Here is a 16,655-nt window from a genome sequence, read left to right as displayed (position 1 = left end):
TTCCAGGAGGACGGTTCCTATCCTGAGATGATCTTCTGCTGAGAAGGTTCGCTGTACTGCCTCTGAGCTTGTGCAGAGACTTGCAATCTGTTTCATGTCTCTACAAGTTAGTTCATTACGGAGTCGGTTGTTCGTTTCTTCTGGAACAATTACGTTTTCACGTGCCGCGGCTGATCAATCAACTTTCCTACCTCAGTTACCCAGGCCAATTTCAAAACCTTATTTACAATATGTGTGTTACCTTCAACGAACTCTCATCACATATTATGATGGTCTCCAGGCGATACTTCGGCAACTTCGACTGGCGTCGGGTAATCCATACTGACATGTCTTATCCTTTTCTTTCTCCTTCTGATTACTTATATTTAATATTTCATGTGACCTGTTGAAAATAAAGTGCTATTATTATTAACAACACCGACATAGAGCGAGTGGCGAATATTAGAGATCTGGGGATAACGCTGGTTCAAAAGTGGACTTGTATGAAGACAGTAATAAGAGAATCAAATAAAATGCTCTCCAAACCAAAAAAACGCCATCAGACTTGTTAATGTTCTACAAAGGTAGAACGTAAGAGACATAGCTCTATTTAATATTGACCACTATCGAAGCAACATAGGAGAGAACTCTGAAATCACCAGATTGCAAAACATATTTAATTTTCATAATAATTTTCTTTATGTGGGTATTTCTGTTACTCCTGTTAAAGGTTTTAAATAATAGTAATGATAATAATAATAATAATAATAATAATAATAATAATAATTTATCTTTATTAGTAATCAAGATATTTCAATATAAGTTGTAATTCAAGAGTATCGATATTTGCAAATTGGGCGCTTCCATGTAAATGCTGTATGAAAATATTTGCTATGGATATAATACGATATAAGACATGCAAATTCATAAAATGAACTTGTCATGGTTTTTGTGTAATACTTTGCATAATGCTATTAATTTTGTGCTGATAATGGACAAAGTTTAGATTTACTTGTGAACCTATATTTTTAATGTTTTTTTGGTATTTTGTACTGCATGCAACCTAAATTGTTATTAAAGAAATGAATAAAATGTAAATTTATAATGATGGGGTGGGCAACTTAAGGGTTATATCGTAAAGACGTATAAATTCAATTGTTCCTAAATGATGATCACTCCAATTTGCATACAATAGAAAAAGGAGTTTGGTGAGTGAAAGTGAATGAACGAATAATATGAATATAGCTAAATTGTAAAAATTATTTTTTAAAACGAAATTTAGTCATCATGTTCCTAGTAGTAAGGACCTATAGTCGCTGGAGTCCAAAGAAATAATAAGAGACTCCACAGTGTTTTCCAGCATGTTATCAGCTTCCCACATTCTTTCTTCTTTTTCAGTCACGCTCGACCCAGTTCCACTGTCTTCATTCCCTCTTGTCATAAAGTTTCAACGTCCCTCATTTTAAAATCGGTTATAGTGGTTTATTCAAATTTAGAATCTCCAGTAGTTCCTCTTCATCATATCTTTCCGAAATTGCTCCTTATTTAAAGATTCTCGGGAATATGAACACCCTTCATTCATCCTTCATTTACCCAAGTTGTTGACTATCCAACTTCAGTTATTCCGAATGTTTAGTGTTGGTAGAGGAGGACTATGACACATTGAGAATAATAATTTACTCATTTTTAGAAAACGCAGTTTTACTAATCCGTTTCTCGGTTTCCTCTCATTACATAGAATTGTTTTTAATCTTCCGCTCTCCTTTTCTTTTTAAAAGGGATGACTGGCATTCAAGCCGACATAACCGTAAGTACCTTCCTTAAGAGTGCTCTTCTGATGCGTACTAGTCCGGATGCAGTCTCATTTGAAGGTGGAGCAGCAGCAGGAAGCTCTGGTGGTTTTGCATTTTCGGGACCGTAAATTTACGTCGCGGTTTGGGTCCGCTGTAGTGGGTGGAGATAGTGAAATACTTAGAGGTTGAATTTCAGCCGTTGTCTCTCCTGGAAAGGGTGCCCGAATCGGAGAAGTAAAATTTCCAATGGTGGAGTCTCTTCAAATAGTGGATGTGTTGTCTAGGTTATAGGATCCTGATGGTTTTCAACTGGCGAGTAAACCATTCCGGATCTGTCATCACTCAGTCACTACTGTTACTACTCCTTCCTTCAAAAGAAAGTATGGTTCCAGCATTATAGGTTCAGTTCACGGTTGTGTGATCCCTGCAAGCGACATAAAATTGAGTCGTGTTCAAATCCCAGTAATTATCATCAAATTATCGAAAATTCATACAGTTCTAAGGTATTCAATGTTTTTTTTACGTTTAGATTAAATAAATATTTTATAAATTATTAAGTAAAAAGAATCAAATAAAACGAAACAAGCCTCTCTTTCTCTAAACATTCTAATTATTTTGAGATTTTAATTGTAAGCACTGCCTCTGAGTTATATGAGATTCAGTTAAGCTCTGAACATGATGATAATTGTCGAAACGTCAGCAAGTTCGATTTATCAACTAACCAAAGAAACAAAAGTCATTTACTTTTTTATTATTTATTTTCTTTAAGTTTCATAAGTATATGTGTTTCCCGTTTTTTTTTTTGTAGCAATTACTAAACCTTTCAAGCTATTCACTTATTATGGGTATACGCCGCCATCAAGAAAAACATTATCAACAAGCCTTTTAGATGGCATCCATCCATCCATCCACAATGAGTAACAATGAAGATGGACTAGCGCTTATTTACGAAACTATTGATACCTCATATTTCACAATATATGAGTAAAGTAGTTTGTGACTTAATATGACGGCGAGGTAAAATCTTCTGTGACAGATAACGCAGCAAATATTGCCTTTTTAAAACCAATATCAATTGCTCTTGATATTTTGCATACAAAAAACGCTAATTCACATTCTGTAGAGCAGTGTTGTAAAATGTTGTAGAATTATATAATCCGGCAGTCACGCCATATCATTTTATAACCTATATTTTGAACCCTCAAAAGCAAAAATATGAGTTAACACCCGTAGAAAAGAATCTAGCTTTAGAAATAATTAATAATTTAAATGGAAACATTATACTTTTGGCATTAGTAATAAAGTTGAATACTCGCAGTTGCCCATTCAAAAAAAAAAATTTTTTTGGGATGAAATAATAAAAAACGTAAATGGTATACAGTGGTGGACATCACGAAAGGATGAACCAGAAATTGCGAGACAGCTACCAATAATAAAACAGTTCCTAAGCGTCAGTAGAACGAAGTTTCAGCATTTTTGGGGTTGTACACTCAGACATATGGAACACGATGGGGTTAGAAAAAGGGGGAAAATTAGTATTTTTGCAGAAGCATAAAATATATATTGTTATGTTATGTAGCTTAGTTTATTAAAGAGTCGTGTTTTACTTTTTATTTGTGATAATATTTTTACGCTGTGCTTTTTGTGTTGGTCGCAATAAAAAAAAAATCGAAAAACTGGAGTTTGATTTAAATCACGATTTTAATTATGACCCAGGAGGAATCCAGAAGCTTTGTAAATAAGCTTACAGTGGCTTGAGGAAGTTTCTGTGAAAAATTAAATAGCATCCTCGCTATACTACAGGTTTGTCCTTATTCTAATTACCTCACCACCAGTTTATCAGATCATGAAGTAAGTGGGAGTGAAGCATGATACGCTCGCAGTAACATATCATAGTATCCTTAAGGCGTATTAAAGAAAATTATGAGATTTTTTTGCATGCTCTGTCGGGGGACGCCAAGCGTTATTGACCTCGTTGATGTGCTGTTGTGAGATGATTAGAAAATAGTTTTTGCCTCGTTAAGAGTGAAGCTATTTTTTGTAAACCAGTTCTTACCATTTTTACGGAACACCACCCGTTTTCCTTCTTCCACGTTTTAACAGTTTGCTTCGACTAGTTCTATTCGGCGACGGCTTCTTAATATAAGTATATATAAAAAATTCTCACAAACGCCCGGAGTTGTGTGTGAATCTAGACCTACGCAGACGCCCGCGGCTTTAATAAGAGAAAATTACAGGCAATTATAATTTTTTTCCCCGCCGAAATCTTCCCAAATTGGTATCCGCTTCGATCCGTTCGACGTCGATCGTTTTCGATTTTGAGCGGGAAGGGCTTTTAGCGGCGCCGGCTCGATATATAATTTGGGTTTAATAACTTGGAATGGAGGTTTCGGCGGTATTTAAGTATTTATTTCATTATCCTCGCCCTGATTTCGTGGTAAGTCTAGCGTGGTGCCTTTTTGGAGGAGCGACTTTGTTTACACAATGCGGCGAAACCATCAGAAAGAAACGTTCGAGTTTAATGTGAATAAAAATTGTAAATTTTAATTTATCAATATTTTCGTTACATAATTTTTCCAACCAACACAAAACAATCTAGATTTCTTTTATTTACATCTAAACATCTTTAAATACTTAAGGCTAGCCCATTAAACTAAACAACAAAATAATCAATGAATAAATTATTATTTTAGTTTTACCTGCATAACTTAAAGATAGATTTTATTGTCGGTTCCAATTAAGACAAAATAATAAAATAATTTAAGACTAACTGTACCCTTTAGTTAATCAAATACGCATTTTTTATTTATTTAACGTATGGCATTACATGCAATGTATAATACAAGTACAGATCTAAGAACAATCACGAATAATTACACAAATGTAAAAAGATAAAAGCTATAATTCAATGTCAAGGTTTGTTATCCATTCCAACCCCGACGCAGATACCTCCATAAGGTCAAGCCAGCTTCCCGTGTTTAAGCGTAAGGGACACTCGCTATGAATAGGCTGGATGGTCTGTCTTGGTGCTCCACAGCCACATTCTGGTGATGCTGTTTTTCCCCGTCGGTGTAACGAGTCCGCGCACATTCCATGTCCGGTACGTACCCGGTTCAGGGCTGACCATTGCCTTCGGTTTAGGTCGGTTCCCGTGACGTTGCAATTATAATTTGCGAACCAGTTTTGAAGAACATCACTTGCTTTCAAACTCCAGTCGCGCTTCCATTGGTCTTTGGGATCATAGCCATCATTTTGGAGCGCTTCAGCCAGATATAATGACGGTTTTCTGGACTTTAGTCTTCCGTGTTGCATAGCACTGGCAGCCAATATGTAGGTGTAGACTTAATAGTACCGGATATCAGCCTCATTGTGCTATTTAGTTGTCTCTCAACAAGCCTGGAGTGACAGCTATTGATCCACACTGGAGCGCAGTATTCGGCCACGGAGAACGCAAGAGCAAGCGAAGAAGTTCATAGTGTTGTTGCAGTTGCGCCCCAGGTGGTTCCACATAATTTTTGGATTATGTTATTTCGGGTTGCGATCTTCGCTGCGGTATTCTGCAGGTGTTTCCGATAGGTGAGCGTGCGGTCCAAAGTCACTCCCAAATACTTAGGGTGCCTGTTATGATTCAAAGTGGCATCCCCCAGCTGCACTTCTATTCGTGCGTTTGCCATTTTATTATTAAGATGAAATGTTGATGTTTCTGTTTTGGCAGGGTTTGGTATTAGTCTCGAATTCTTAAAATATGTATGTAGTCTGACAAGGTCGTTGTTGAGAATGATTTCTGCAGCGTCAAGAGATTTGTGCCTAATAGCCAGTGCTATGTCGTCCGCGTAGCAGAATTTTTCCCCTCTGTGGCTGGAAGATCTGATATGTAAAGATTAAACAAAAGGGGAGCCAAGACAGACGCCTGCGGGAGACCATTATTTATTATCTTGGTGTGGCTAATTTTGTCGTCGGGGACCACATTGAAGCACCTATTGCTCAGCATGTTTTGTATTAGTCGGGCTGTTGTTTGGCATGGTATGGCTCTCAGAAATTTGTAATTCAGTCCCTCCCTCCAGACCGTATCATAGGCTGACGTCAAGTCCAAGAACCCGCTTCTATGTGCGACGTCAATGCCAGCACCTGGTCACAGCAGCTGCGGCCCGGTCTAAATCCTGCTTGCTCAGGAGGCAGGTATCCCGTAATGGTGCTACCAATTCTGTTATAGAGGAGGCGCTCAAGTAATTTATACGTGCAGCTGAGAAGAGCAACTGGTCTGTAGCTTTTTGGCTGATCAGCAGGTTTTCCTGGTTTCAGCAGGGCTATTATTTTAGATTTTTTTAACCCCTTCGGCAGTTCCCCTGTCTGCATAATGTTAGAGAAGAACTGCGCGAGCCATTTTACCGTGTTTTTTCCGGCGTAGCTAAGAAGTTCCGGGTGGATGAAGTCAAAGTCAGGAGCCTTGCCCAGTTTTACATCTTTAATTGCATTGGTGACCTCATTATCTGAGAATGGTTTGGAGAAGTTTGATTCATTCGGGGATGTTCTTTTTGATGTTTTTAATTCTTCCTTGATTTTTATTGTATGTGCTTTTTGACGGGGAGCCCTAGATGTTGCCACGATCGTATTAGCTATCTCGTTTGGTGTGATAGACATGTTTTTGCTTGTCTTAGTTGTAGATCCGCCCAGTTTGCGCAAAAGGCTTGAATGAGCGAAGTTCATCTCCTCGACCATCTCCGTCCACTTTTGCCTTCTAGCATTGGCAAAGTCGTCGTAGAGGCTCTGGCAGCGTTCGTTCCACCCTGGTATACATTCCTTTCTGAAACCTCTGGGGATGTGTTTCTTGGCCACGACGATGACAGCGTTTTTGAATCGGTTGTAATTCTTTGGTAGAGGGGATATGAATCGAATTATTTTATCTAGTACGTTGCGATAGTTCCCCCAATTGGCTTTTCGGAAATTCCATCTGGGACGAGGGACTGATTTAATAAGAGGTATGGAAAGACCGACGTCCATCATGACCGGTCTATGCTGGCTATGTGGAAATTTATCGGCAACTCTTCTTTGAACCGGCAGTGGTCTGTTACCGTCAGTGGTCACGAAGCATAAATCCGGATTGTAGTCCCTTTTCCACAGAGCTGAGTGGAAAGTACCTTTTTCATTAGCATCAAACACGAGATGTAGATTGTTTTCCTCGGCCCATTCCACCAGTGTTTTTCCACATTCATTACTTCGTGCGTACCGCCACAGCTCATGGTGATCGCTATCACGGCTAAATAGTCTACAAAGTTGGATCTCCTGGCTATTCACACATGCAAACCGAAAATACGCATTACTTAGGACTAACTGAAAGTTGATTTTTTGAAATGTTAGTTTTACGTCACCAAAATAATCAGGAACAATATAAACTGTTTTCGAGTTTTGGCTTGTCCAAATAAATTACTTAAGACTAACCCACATTTACAATTTCTGATTCCAACGATTCAAAATAATCGAATCAAGTAACAACTAGAAACAACTAGAGTTGGATTTACTTAGGACTAAGATTAAGATTAACGGTTGGAAGAGCTAGCAGTCAGCCTGTCCGTCACTGCGACCCAGAGGATCTGTTGTGACTCTCTCCATAGCTATAGAGCTTTATCCAGGTTCGTCTCTCTAACCAGACCCCACAACTTCGATAATGGCTGGCTCGTATAGCTCTCTGCCTCTGGTTTGATATCGCCCAGCAGATGGAAACGCACTCTCGCCAGGCCTTCGCAGTGGCCACAGTACGTGTGCGGCTGTTTCCTCCTCTTCCTGACAGAATCTACATTCTGTGTTTTCTTCCACTTCCATCAGGCTTAGATGTGTCTTAAGCCTGCAGTGGCCCGTCAACTAGGACTAAATAATAAAACTATTTTTTTTTCTTAATTTACTTGATCATGTGACAAAAAATACCTAAAATTACTTTACTAACTAATTGCACAAAATGATCACGCCTGTACTTTTTTAATTAACCAAATACAACTTACGTAGGACTAACCGAAAGTGTATCACTTCAATGTGAATTTTAACTCACCAAATTAATCAAAACTACCATAAACCGTTATTGAGTTTTAGCATATAAAATTGCCAAAAGAAAATAAAAAAATACTTAAGGTGAATTTGTCTGATTCTATTGATTTAAAATAACAATAAAATAAACAATAACAATAACTTAAAATAGCTAAAATTGCTTAAAACTAACCCATTGTTGCTTTTAGTTACAGAAAATATCGACTGGTATGCTTTTTTTAGTCAACCAAATTCAAATTTCTTCAGACTAACGGGAAGTCAATCCTTTCAATGTTAATTTTAATTAACCAAAATAACCAAAATTGTCGTAAAAAATTATTTTTGAGTTTCAGCTGATCAAGATTCCAAAAAAAAAACTGCAAAATTATTCCAGTTTTTTCTTAATTTACCTGATCGATGTTTTAAAAAAAAACTTAATTGAGTCGATTTTACTGGAAGTTAAGAATTCTCTCCACATAGCCATAAAAAATTTAATTTAATTTAATTCGAGTTTTAGCTTATCAAAATCATAAAGCTCGTTCTTAAAGGTCTTGCTTAATTTACCTGATCGATATCGACAAAAATATTTAAAATTACTTTAGATCAACCCATCGTTGATTTTAAATGCACAAAATGTTCAAAGCCTTAGTTGATTTTATTGTTATTATTATTTTATAAACAATTTCGAGTTTTAGCTTATCAAAATTTCAAACAAATTTACAAAATTACCTACAACTATCCCATAGTTGGATCTGAATTTTGCTGATTCTAATGATTCATAATAATGAAAAACCAACCAAAATGGCTAAATCCAGTTCGGACTGAAAACTATTTTTTTTTTTATAATTTTCCTGAGTGATGTTGCAAAAAAATAAATCTACTTCAAATCACTTAACCCATTGTTGATTAAATTAAATCAGGGTCTTAATTGATTTTACCGGAAGTTAAGGATTCTCTCAACATTGACATAAACTATTTTGGGAGTTTTAGCTTACCAAAATGTCAAACAAATTTACAAAATTACTTATAAGTAATCCGCAGGATTTTGCTGATTTTACCAACCGAAATTCTTAAAATTAACTTCGGACTGAGTAATATAAGCTAGTGGCTGATGTGGCTGACGAAAAGCAAATTTATTGTAATTTAATAAAATCACATCCACATCACATCCAATTGTTGAGTCCGGATTTGACCAAAATAACAACAATTTTTCGACATAGTAATAACACCGACGTAATATAAACAGCATTGCTGACGTCGGTGCTGTTTTGCCCCCTCTTAACGCGCGTCCCTTTGGTTACAGGGCGTTCAATTGGCGAGCATGTGATGCGTCGCGATGCCCACCCTGTCCGCGGCGCCTGAGCTGAGTTCCGGCGGCCGCGACGAGCGGCAGATCAGCGGCGCATCCCGACCAGCCGCCATGAGCCCCGAACAGGAAGCGTCGCCGCCGCCCGCCGCCCCAGGCGCGTCCCCGCCGCCCGCGCCGCCCACTCGGCTCTCCTCGCCGACGGGTTCGGCGGCGGCCGGTGCCGCAAACTCGGACGTCGAGCAGTTCGCCGGTAAAATCGTCTACAACCCCGACGGTTCCGCTTACATCATCGAGGATTCGGAGAGCGGCGACGGCGGCGAGTGTCAGGGACCGCCCGCCCCCGACGTCGTGCCGCCCTTACAAGCGGTCTACGTGTCGCGGTTGCTAAGGCAACCGTCCGCGCGACCGACCGAACTACCCGCTGTGCATAGTTACCGCGTGGTGGCATTGCGGGACGCGCGTCCACCACGTCCCGCGTCGGTACCCATCAAACCGATCCTGATGTGTTTCGTGTGCAAATTGTCGTTCGGGTTCGCGAGGTCGTTCGCGAACCACGCCCATTCGGAACACGGGGTGGCTCTGAAAGACAACGAACGCGAAGTGCTAGCGGCGGACTGTAGTGCAATCCTCCAGTGCGTGGGGGCGGATAAGAGGCCGGTGGTGTCGTTGCTGGAACCGTTGGGGAGCCCGGCGCAGGAACCTCACCAAATGAGCCAGTTGATCCCGATGCAAAATGTACGCAATAGTTTGTAGATGCCTTTCGGGCTTTGGGGCTTTGACGTTTACTTGGAGTGGGGAGTAATAAAATCTACTTTGCTTGGTGTCGGGCGCATGTGGTGGCCCGTTTATTTCGGGATCACACCTATTCTCAGAAGCCGTAAGAAAGAATTATCGAAAATATATTGGTTAAGTCCATCCAAATGACTTTTGTGGCTAGCTATTAGTTCCTCACCATTTTGTAGACATATTTCATATAGTGGGTGTCTGGCGGATGGTAGCCAAACTGAGTGGACGTATAGATACATCCATATCCAAGATGTTTTCTTAATTATCCTCTGTCATAAACGTTCATGTTTTTTTTTGCATCATTAGCAATGTCGGGTTACAAATCTTATGACACAAATAAATTACGGACTAAAAACAAACTACAAAATAGGTTGTAGAATCACTTCAAAAATATATTAGATATATATTAGAGATATATTTGTGGGGTCGTTCACTTGTTCTATAAATCTAAAGAGGAATCTGTCTCTCCTTTTGCCCTTGTGTATCACGTGACCGAAATATTTTAGTATGCTGCTCTGAGTTGGGGAATAGTCTTTCATCATCTCGAATATTGAGTTCCCTAGACAGGGAAATATTCCTCCTGTAGGCCCACCAAGGAATCTTCAACATCTTGCGATAGCATATCATTTGAAACGCCTCTATTCTGCTACGGCAGGCAGCGTTCAGCGTCCAAGCGTCTAGCGCCCTGAGCCATAAGTTGCGACGCAGCGCACCACACGGAAGTCCCATTTTGGCCATTTTTTCGGATATGGTGGGCTTTCCAGATCTGCCATCCTAATCCTGCTCTTGATTTCTGGCTTAGAGCCAGAATGTTACTTTCCGCTAAACACATCATATAAAATGCTATACCTAAATCTAGCCGTTTCTATTATAACATATTTTAAATTTTAAGTCACATCCCGACTCCGAATAATAATAAAAAATGAGTTGGGAGGCATAAAACTGTCAAACTTTGATTTCCACACTAGCAGCAAGCTAAAATGATGACGTCGTCATAGCATCTATTACTTTTTCATGACTGTTTTAAATGCTAAATGCGATAAATATACAAAAATGATTGAAAAATGACTTGTTACGCTTTTTTTTATTAAAATTTTACATGTTAGATTTTGATCAGCTTGTATTTAGTTATTTTCAACACAGACACAAGTGAGAAAATCAATCTCAAATTTATTTTTTATCAGGGAAATGGATTGGAATGCAACGTTACTTTTGACATAATCTTCAAGATGTATTAGAAACGGTAAAGTTTAAATATATGGCCCGGTATAAGTGTGTCCAGTACAGCGGAAATAAGACATGCCATAATATACAGGAATTTAAAATCAGAAAGTTGTTGATTGTGCACGAAAATGTTAACATAAGCATTCCTAAAGTGACCCTTGCCGGTGTTAGTTCAATACAAGAATTTTCTTTATCAATGATACCACGCTCTGGGAGGCCATTAAAATGAATAATTTTATTTTAATTATACAAAATATGACGACAAATACGCATGCACATGGTGGTTCAAATTTCAATACAATTTTTTTTTATTTATCAATAAGATCACGCTCTGGGACGCCACTAAAATGAATAATTTTATTTTAATTATACAAAATATGGCGACAAATACGCGTGCATAATCATCTAAAAAGTTTTTGGGTAATTAGCGAAAATAAAAAAGGATTTTTTATCTCGAAAATGAAAAGTAACCTTAAAATCTTTGAAATGAATTCTGGAACACCCTGTACTATCTAGAACTATAGTTTTATTTAGTTGCTATTATTTATTGCGTTTTACGTTGGCGTCTGTTTTCACAGCAGATACGCAATTTACTGAAAAATATACGTTGTTTACTGATACTCTTTCTAATATTCAATTTTACACTTCCAATTTGCTTTCAAAATTGCCAAAAACTGGTAAAACACGAGGTTTTCTTTAAAAAAACGTTCATCTAACCACTTGGATCTAAAAGTCTCGCCCGAAGTCTCATAGGAGTCCCGTCTGCACATACTCCCACAACCTCAATCTTACGTCGTAGCTAGAATCCGATATTTTTTCCTCAGAATCGTCCCGAGGGTCCATCTCCAATGACTGAAACTCCACCCGGTTCGTCGGCCCGGAACACCCCCGGAAAATCGCCGTCGCCGCCGTTCGCCACTCCGCCGGCCTTCATGACCGGTACGACGATAGGGGTGTGTCCGGAACACCTCCAAGGTCGTCCATCGGGCGTCGAGTGCGCCCGCTGCGAGATGATCCTGGCTTCCGGCCGTCTCGGTCCCGCGGGCCTCGCGAACGTCCACAGTCGCAACTCCTGCAAGACCCTCAAATGTCCCAAGTGTAACTGGCACTACAAGTACCAGGAAACGTTGGAGATTCACATGAAAGAGAAACACCCGGAGGCGGAGACGAGTTGTATCTACTGCATAGCTGGCCAGCCGCATCCACGACTGGCCAGAGGCGAGACCTACACGTGTGGCTACAAACCGTACAGGTGCGAAGTTTGTAACTACTCGACCACCACCAAAGGCAATCTTAGTATACACATGCAATCCGATAAGCACCTGAACAATATGCAAGAGCTGCAGAACGGCGGCGGACCGAACAGCGAGCCCAGACAGGCGTCGCCGAAGGCACCTGCGTTGCACCACTCGCCCGTCAGCAGCGGCCACAAACCCAAACCTAGTTTTAGGTGTGACGTGTGTAATTACGAAACGAACGTCGCTAGGAATCTCAGGATACACATGACCTCCGAAAAGCACACCCACAACATGTTGGTGTTGCAACAAAACGTTAAACATATGCAAACCTTATCCGCGTTGCATCACCAGCAACATCCGCAGCAGCACATGGAGAGCCTGTACGGCATTTATCCGGGCTTGGGAGACAAACCGGAAGCGGCGCTGGCCGATATGGCCTACAATCAGGCGTTGCTGATACAAATGATGACCGGCGGTCAGTTGCCCGGTCACACTGGTCCCGCGGACATGGCCGCGCACTCTGACCTCGGCCTGAACCCGGAAACGATGGAACCGCCGCCGGAGCCCGCGGATCCGGACCCGGAAAAGATCTACCAGTGCTGCGTCTGCAACGTATTCCAGACGGATAATCTGGAGGACTTGGGCAGACACCTCGCGCTGGACAGAACAAGACTGAGAGAGCAGGAGATATTGGCGGTGGTGGCCGGCCATTACGTGTGCAAATTGTGCACGTACAAGACGAACCTGAAAGCGAACTTCCAACTCCACTGTAAGACTGACAAGCATCTCCAAAGGTTGCAGCACGTGAACCACGTGAAGGAGGGCGGGGCGCGGAACGAATGGAAACTGAAGTACGCGTCCGCTCCGGGTGGCGTGCAGATCAGGTGCAACGCGTGCGACTATTACACCAATTCCGCGCACAAACTCCAACTGCACGCGGCGGCCGGCCGTCACGACGCCGGCGTCGCCTTACTCAAACACCTGCTGGAAAGGTGCAACGCGTTGGCGCCGAACCAACCGCGGGTGTTTCATTGTTCTTTGTGCGGGTTTTCCGCGACCAACCGACTACCTCTTCTCCAACACGTACGATCTCTGAAGCATCTCCACATGGAGCAGCTGCACCAGCTCCAAAGGCGGGCGGAGGGCAAGGACGCGTCGCCCGACATCGGCGAAGTTTTCCACGTGGTGCCGGGACCCGTCGACGGGACCCAGACCCCTCAGCAGCAGCAAACTCCAGGTAGGTTTCGGCCGGAAGACTCGGTGCAAGAAAGGGCTTTGGTCTACATAGCGGTTGGATGCCCACGGAGGCGAAGTAGGGTACCGTTATTCCCTATGTAAGGGCTAAATTCTAACTACAATTGTTATGTAAAGCGTTCTGGTCTGTGTTCAATTTTGGGTTCAATAAGCTAAATTATTGAAACATTTTCTATAATAAGCGGCGAAAAGGAGTACCAGAAAAAGACAGAGTGAAACAAACTAAATCTGTATTTGGAGTTGGATAGATAAACACTTTTCGCCGAGACCTGAGATAAATTATCATATTATTTAATCATTTTCGCCAAAAGTAATCAAATTTCAGTCAAATATAAAAAGCGACTCAAGAAGGAAGTGAAAAAGAATTCGAAGTGTGGTAGAATAATTGGGAAAATAAAATCGAAAAAGAAAGAAAATGATAAAAAAGCGTATTAGAAGCCAATTAAAAATTTTTATCTTGAATTTTTGCTTCCTGAAAAATATTTTCAAATAGTTTACCTCCCTGAAACTTGAAGTTAGGTATAAAAAAACGTCTGTATATGTAATTTATTTTTACTGTTACTATAAGGATATGAAAATTATTCCTATAACAAGGATCTCCAAAAGGTAAATAGGTAAAAAAAGCTGCTGTTAATTCTAACAGAAACACTGAACTCAAAAAAAAAAATGGACAACAACAAATAGGTTACTTCTAGTCTTGTTAAAAAGAGAACATGTAGGTTGTTATTATTGTAATATTATTAATAAAACGGGAGGAGAATTTTTATACTTTTAATTTTTTTTAAACTTTAATTTTTAAACATTAAAAAAATTAATTAATGAAAATGTCGGTTAATTTGAACATTATTTTTATTAGTCTAAGAAAAAAAATCGAAAATATCTAAATTAAATTACAAAGTCTCAAACAATACTGATTATCAGAATTTCTTTTACGTTTTGGTGGCACCTCTCACCTAGCTCGTAGCTCGTAGCACAAAGACGTTCGGAAAAGTAGTCCAGATGCGAGTGTAAACAGTGTAGTTTTGTGATATTTGTTGCTTCTTAGAAAACCTTTTATAACATCAGTAAATGAAACCCATGCAAGCTTTTCAGATTCGATCATTGTATTCACGCTTGATCTTCTATTAATTGCGTCATTTAACGACAAAAATTGTTCCCTTTAATTTTGCATCTGAGGAAGCGCGAAATTTTCGACATAGGTGTTTAAAACATTTGCCATCTTTATTTAAAGCTTTAACGTCCTGCTTCGTCAGTCCTTATTTAATACGCAACGGTGGTGAAAGAATTTTTTGTGGACCAATAAGAATATCGTGAAGAATATTTTTTGATCTGGGGGTTAAATTAACACTTTTTGGCCAGTTCTTAATCGCCCAATGTCCCATTCGCATAAAAAATAGGGGTACTTCGTAAATCCTGACTAATCAATTTTTCGTAACATTCTTTCATTTGCACAGAAAGAGGAACAGGTACAGAAGCGATCACATTTCCGTTGTGCAAAAGAACACCTTTAAGTTTTGTCTTAGACGAGTCCGTATCAACAGCAAATCACAAAATCTTTATTGACCTGTGTAATTAATTATTTCAGTTTTGATACAATACCGTTTTGAATTTTTCAAAGAAACTTCCGCAGGCTACTGTAATACCATTTGCAATTCTTCAGAATTCCACCTGCGTCGGCTTCATCACTTCATAACTTAAACAGTTTCGGTTAAGCTCTGGAGAGGCCAACAGAATGATTGGCAAAACGTCAGCAAATTCGATTTATTAACAATCGACGAAAGAGTTGGTCTTTGGTTGGACTTTTATTAATTGATGGCCGATACTTAACTGTCACTTCAGATATTTTTATACACGCCTTTTAATCATTAAGGTGCCCTTTTTGGGTGTTTTTTAACGTCCACCAGCAACGTCTTTACGAGGTTTAACCCACATATTTTACTTTTTCTATAGATTAAAATTATTTTTGGAGTTTTGTTGGGGCAAAAATTAATTTTGTACCTTCACCGGTGATGTCCAGGTGCGCTTAAAATTGAACGATAGCGTAAAATTTAAGCACCCATCAGCTCAAAAATTGAGAGGTTTATGGCATAACTTTCCTTCCGAGAATCGATCAATGATCCATGCGCTTGAATATTTGCGCTCAGTTAATAAACACCTTGTATAGTAAACGAGAATTTTATCTATTATTGTCACGTTTATGTTGCGTGGCCGATATTTAGCATGGGGCTCTTTTTTCGGTTCCCGGTTAAACCGCTCGCCATTTTTACGCCACAACGTCGTTTTTGAACGCGGGCATTTTACACGCCAATCTGGCCGATCGGCTTAATCGTTCAGCCACGCTCCGTCGCCGCGGAAACGACATTATTCCGAATTTTTTTCGTCCAATAGCGTTGGAACTCGCTTTTTCTGCACTCGAAAATCAACGGAACGTGCTGGAAAGTACGCGGCCATTACGCTTTCGATATAAAAAGGAAAACTCTCGGGCCGCAAGGAGGAAGTGCCGCGGCTAATGCAGCTGCCAACGAATTCCGAACTCCGATGGCATATTATCGAGCGTAATTTTAATAAATTCCTCAAAACGGCCGTAAATTAATTTAAATACTTGCGTAAATAGTAAATACGCGGACGCATTACCCCCGTTTAGGTATCAAATGACACATAATAAGCGATAAACTTTCTTTGCGCGCGCGTTAATAGAGGTTTCGCTCCTTTTTGCGGCGACTGTGTGCGAGGTGGTCCAATTTGGGAAGCTTCCTTTTAGCAAAGAAACGGATTTTTGTGAAATAATTATGTATTTAGTTAATGAACATCTTTTCACGGAATGACCTCCTCAATCGGCCCAAAGCGTTTTATTCCTATGACAGACAACACATATCGTCTAAGGTATCATTGCCTCCTATTTTGCTAGTGTCTTTGCTGATGAATCAGCTAACCTACCGTCTCACTATAAGGGTCCTATAAATCTTGATTTATTAGAAGACATTCACTTTCACCGAGAGGCGTAGGGATGTGGCGACCCCACCGCCCAGAGGGCCACCTCTGCAAACAGCCAAC

General features: G+C 40.1%; 1 protein-coding gene across 5 annotated transcripts in view; it reads left to right on the top strand.

Moving 5' to 3' along the window:
- LOC132707863 (zinc finger homeobox protein 4) overlaps positions 1-16,655 on the top strand; it is a 243,748-nt gene that overhangs the window by 123,400 nt on the left and 103,693 nt on the right. For all 5 annotated transcript variants that reach the window (XM_060679847.1, XM_060679845.1, XM_060679846.1 and 2 more), the window contains 2 exons: positions 9,094-9,834; positions 11,934-13,584. In XM_060679847.1, the coding sequence (XP_060535830.1) occupies positions 9,127-9,834; positions 11,934-13,584 (2,359 nt within the window). In that variant the 5' untranslated portion in view covers positions 9,094-9,126. The remainder of the gene's footprint in view (positions 1-9,093; positions 9,835-11,933; positions 13,585-16,655) is intronic.

The sequence above is a fragment of the Cylas formicarius genome, unplaced genomic scaffold (genome assembly GCF_029955315.1).
Source record: "Cylas formicarius isolate icCylForm1 unplaced genomic scaffold, icCylForm1.1 PGA_scaffold_9__14_contigs__length_23061073, whole genome shotgun sequence".
NCBI lineage: Eukaryota > Metazoa > Arthropoda > Insecta > Coleoptera > Brentidae > Cylas > Cylas formicarius.
Note: the sequence above shows the minus strand (reverse complement) of the source record. Positions and strands in the feature narration are given on the sequence as shown.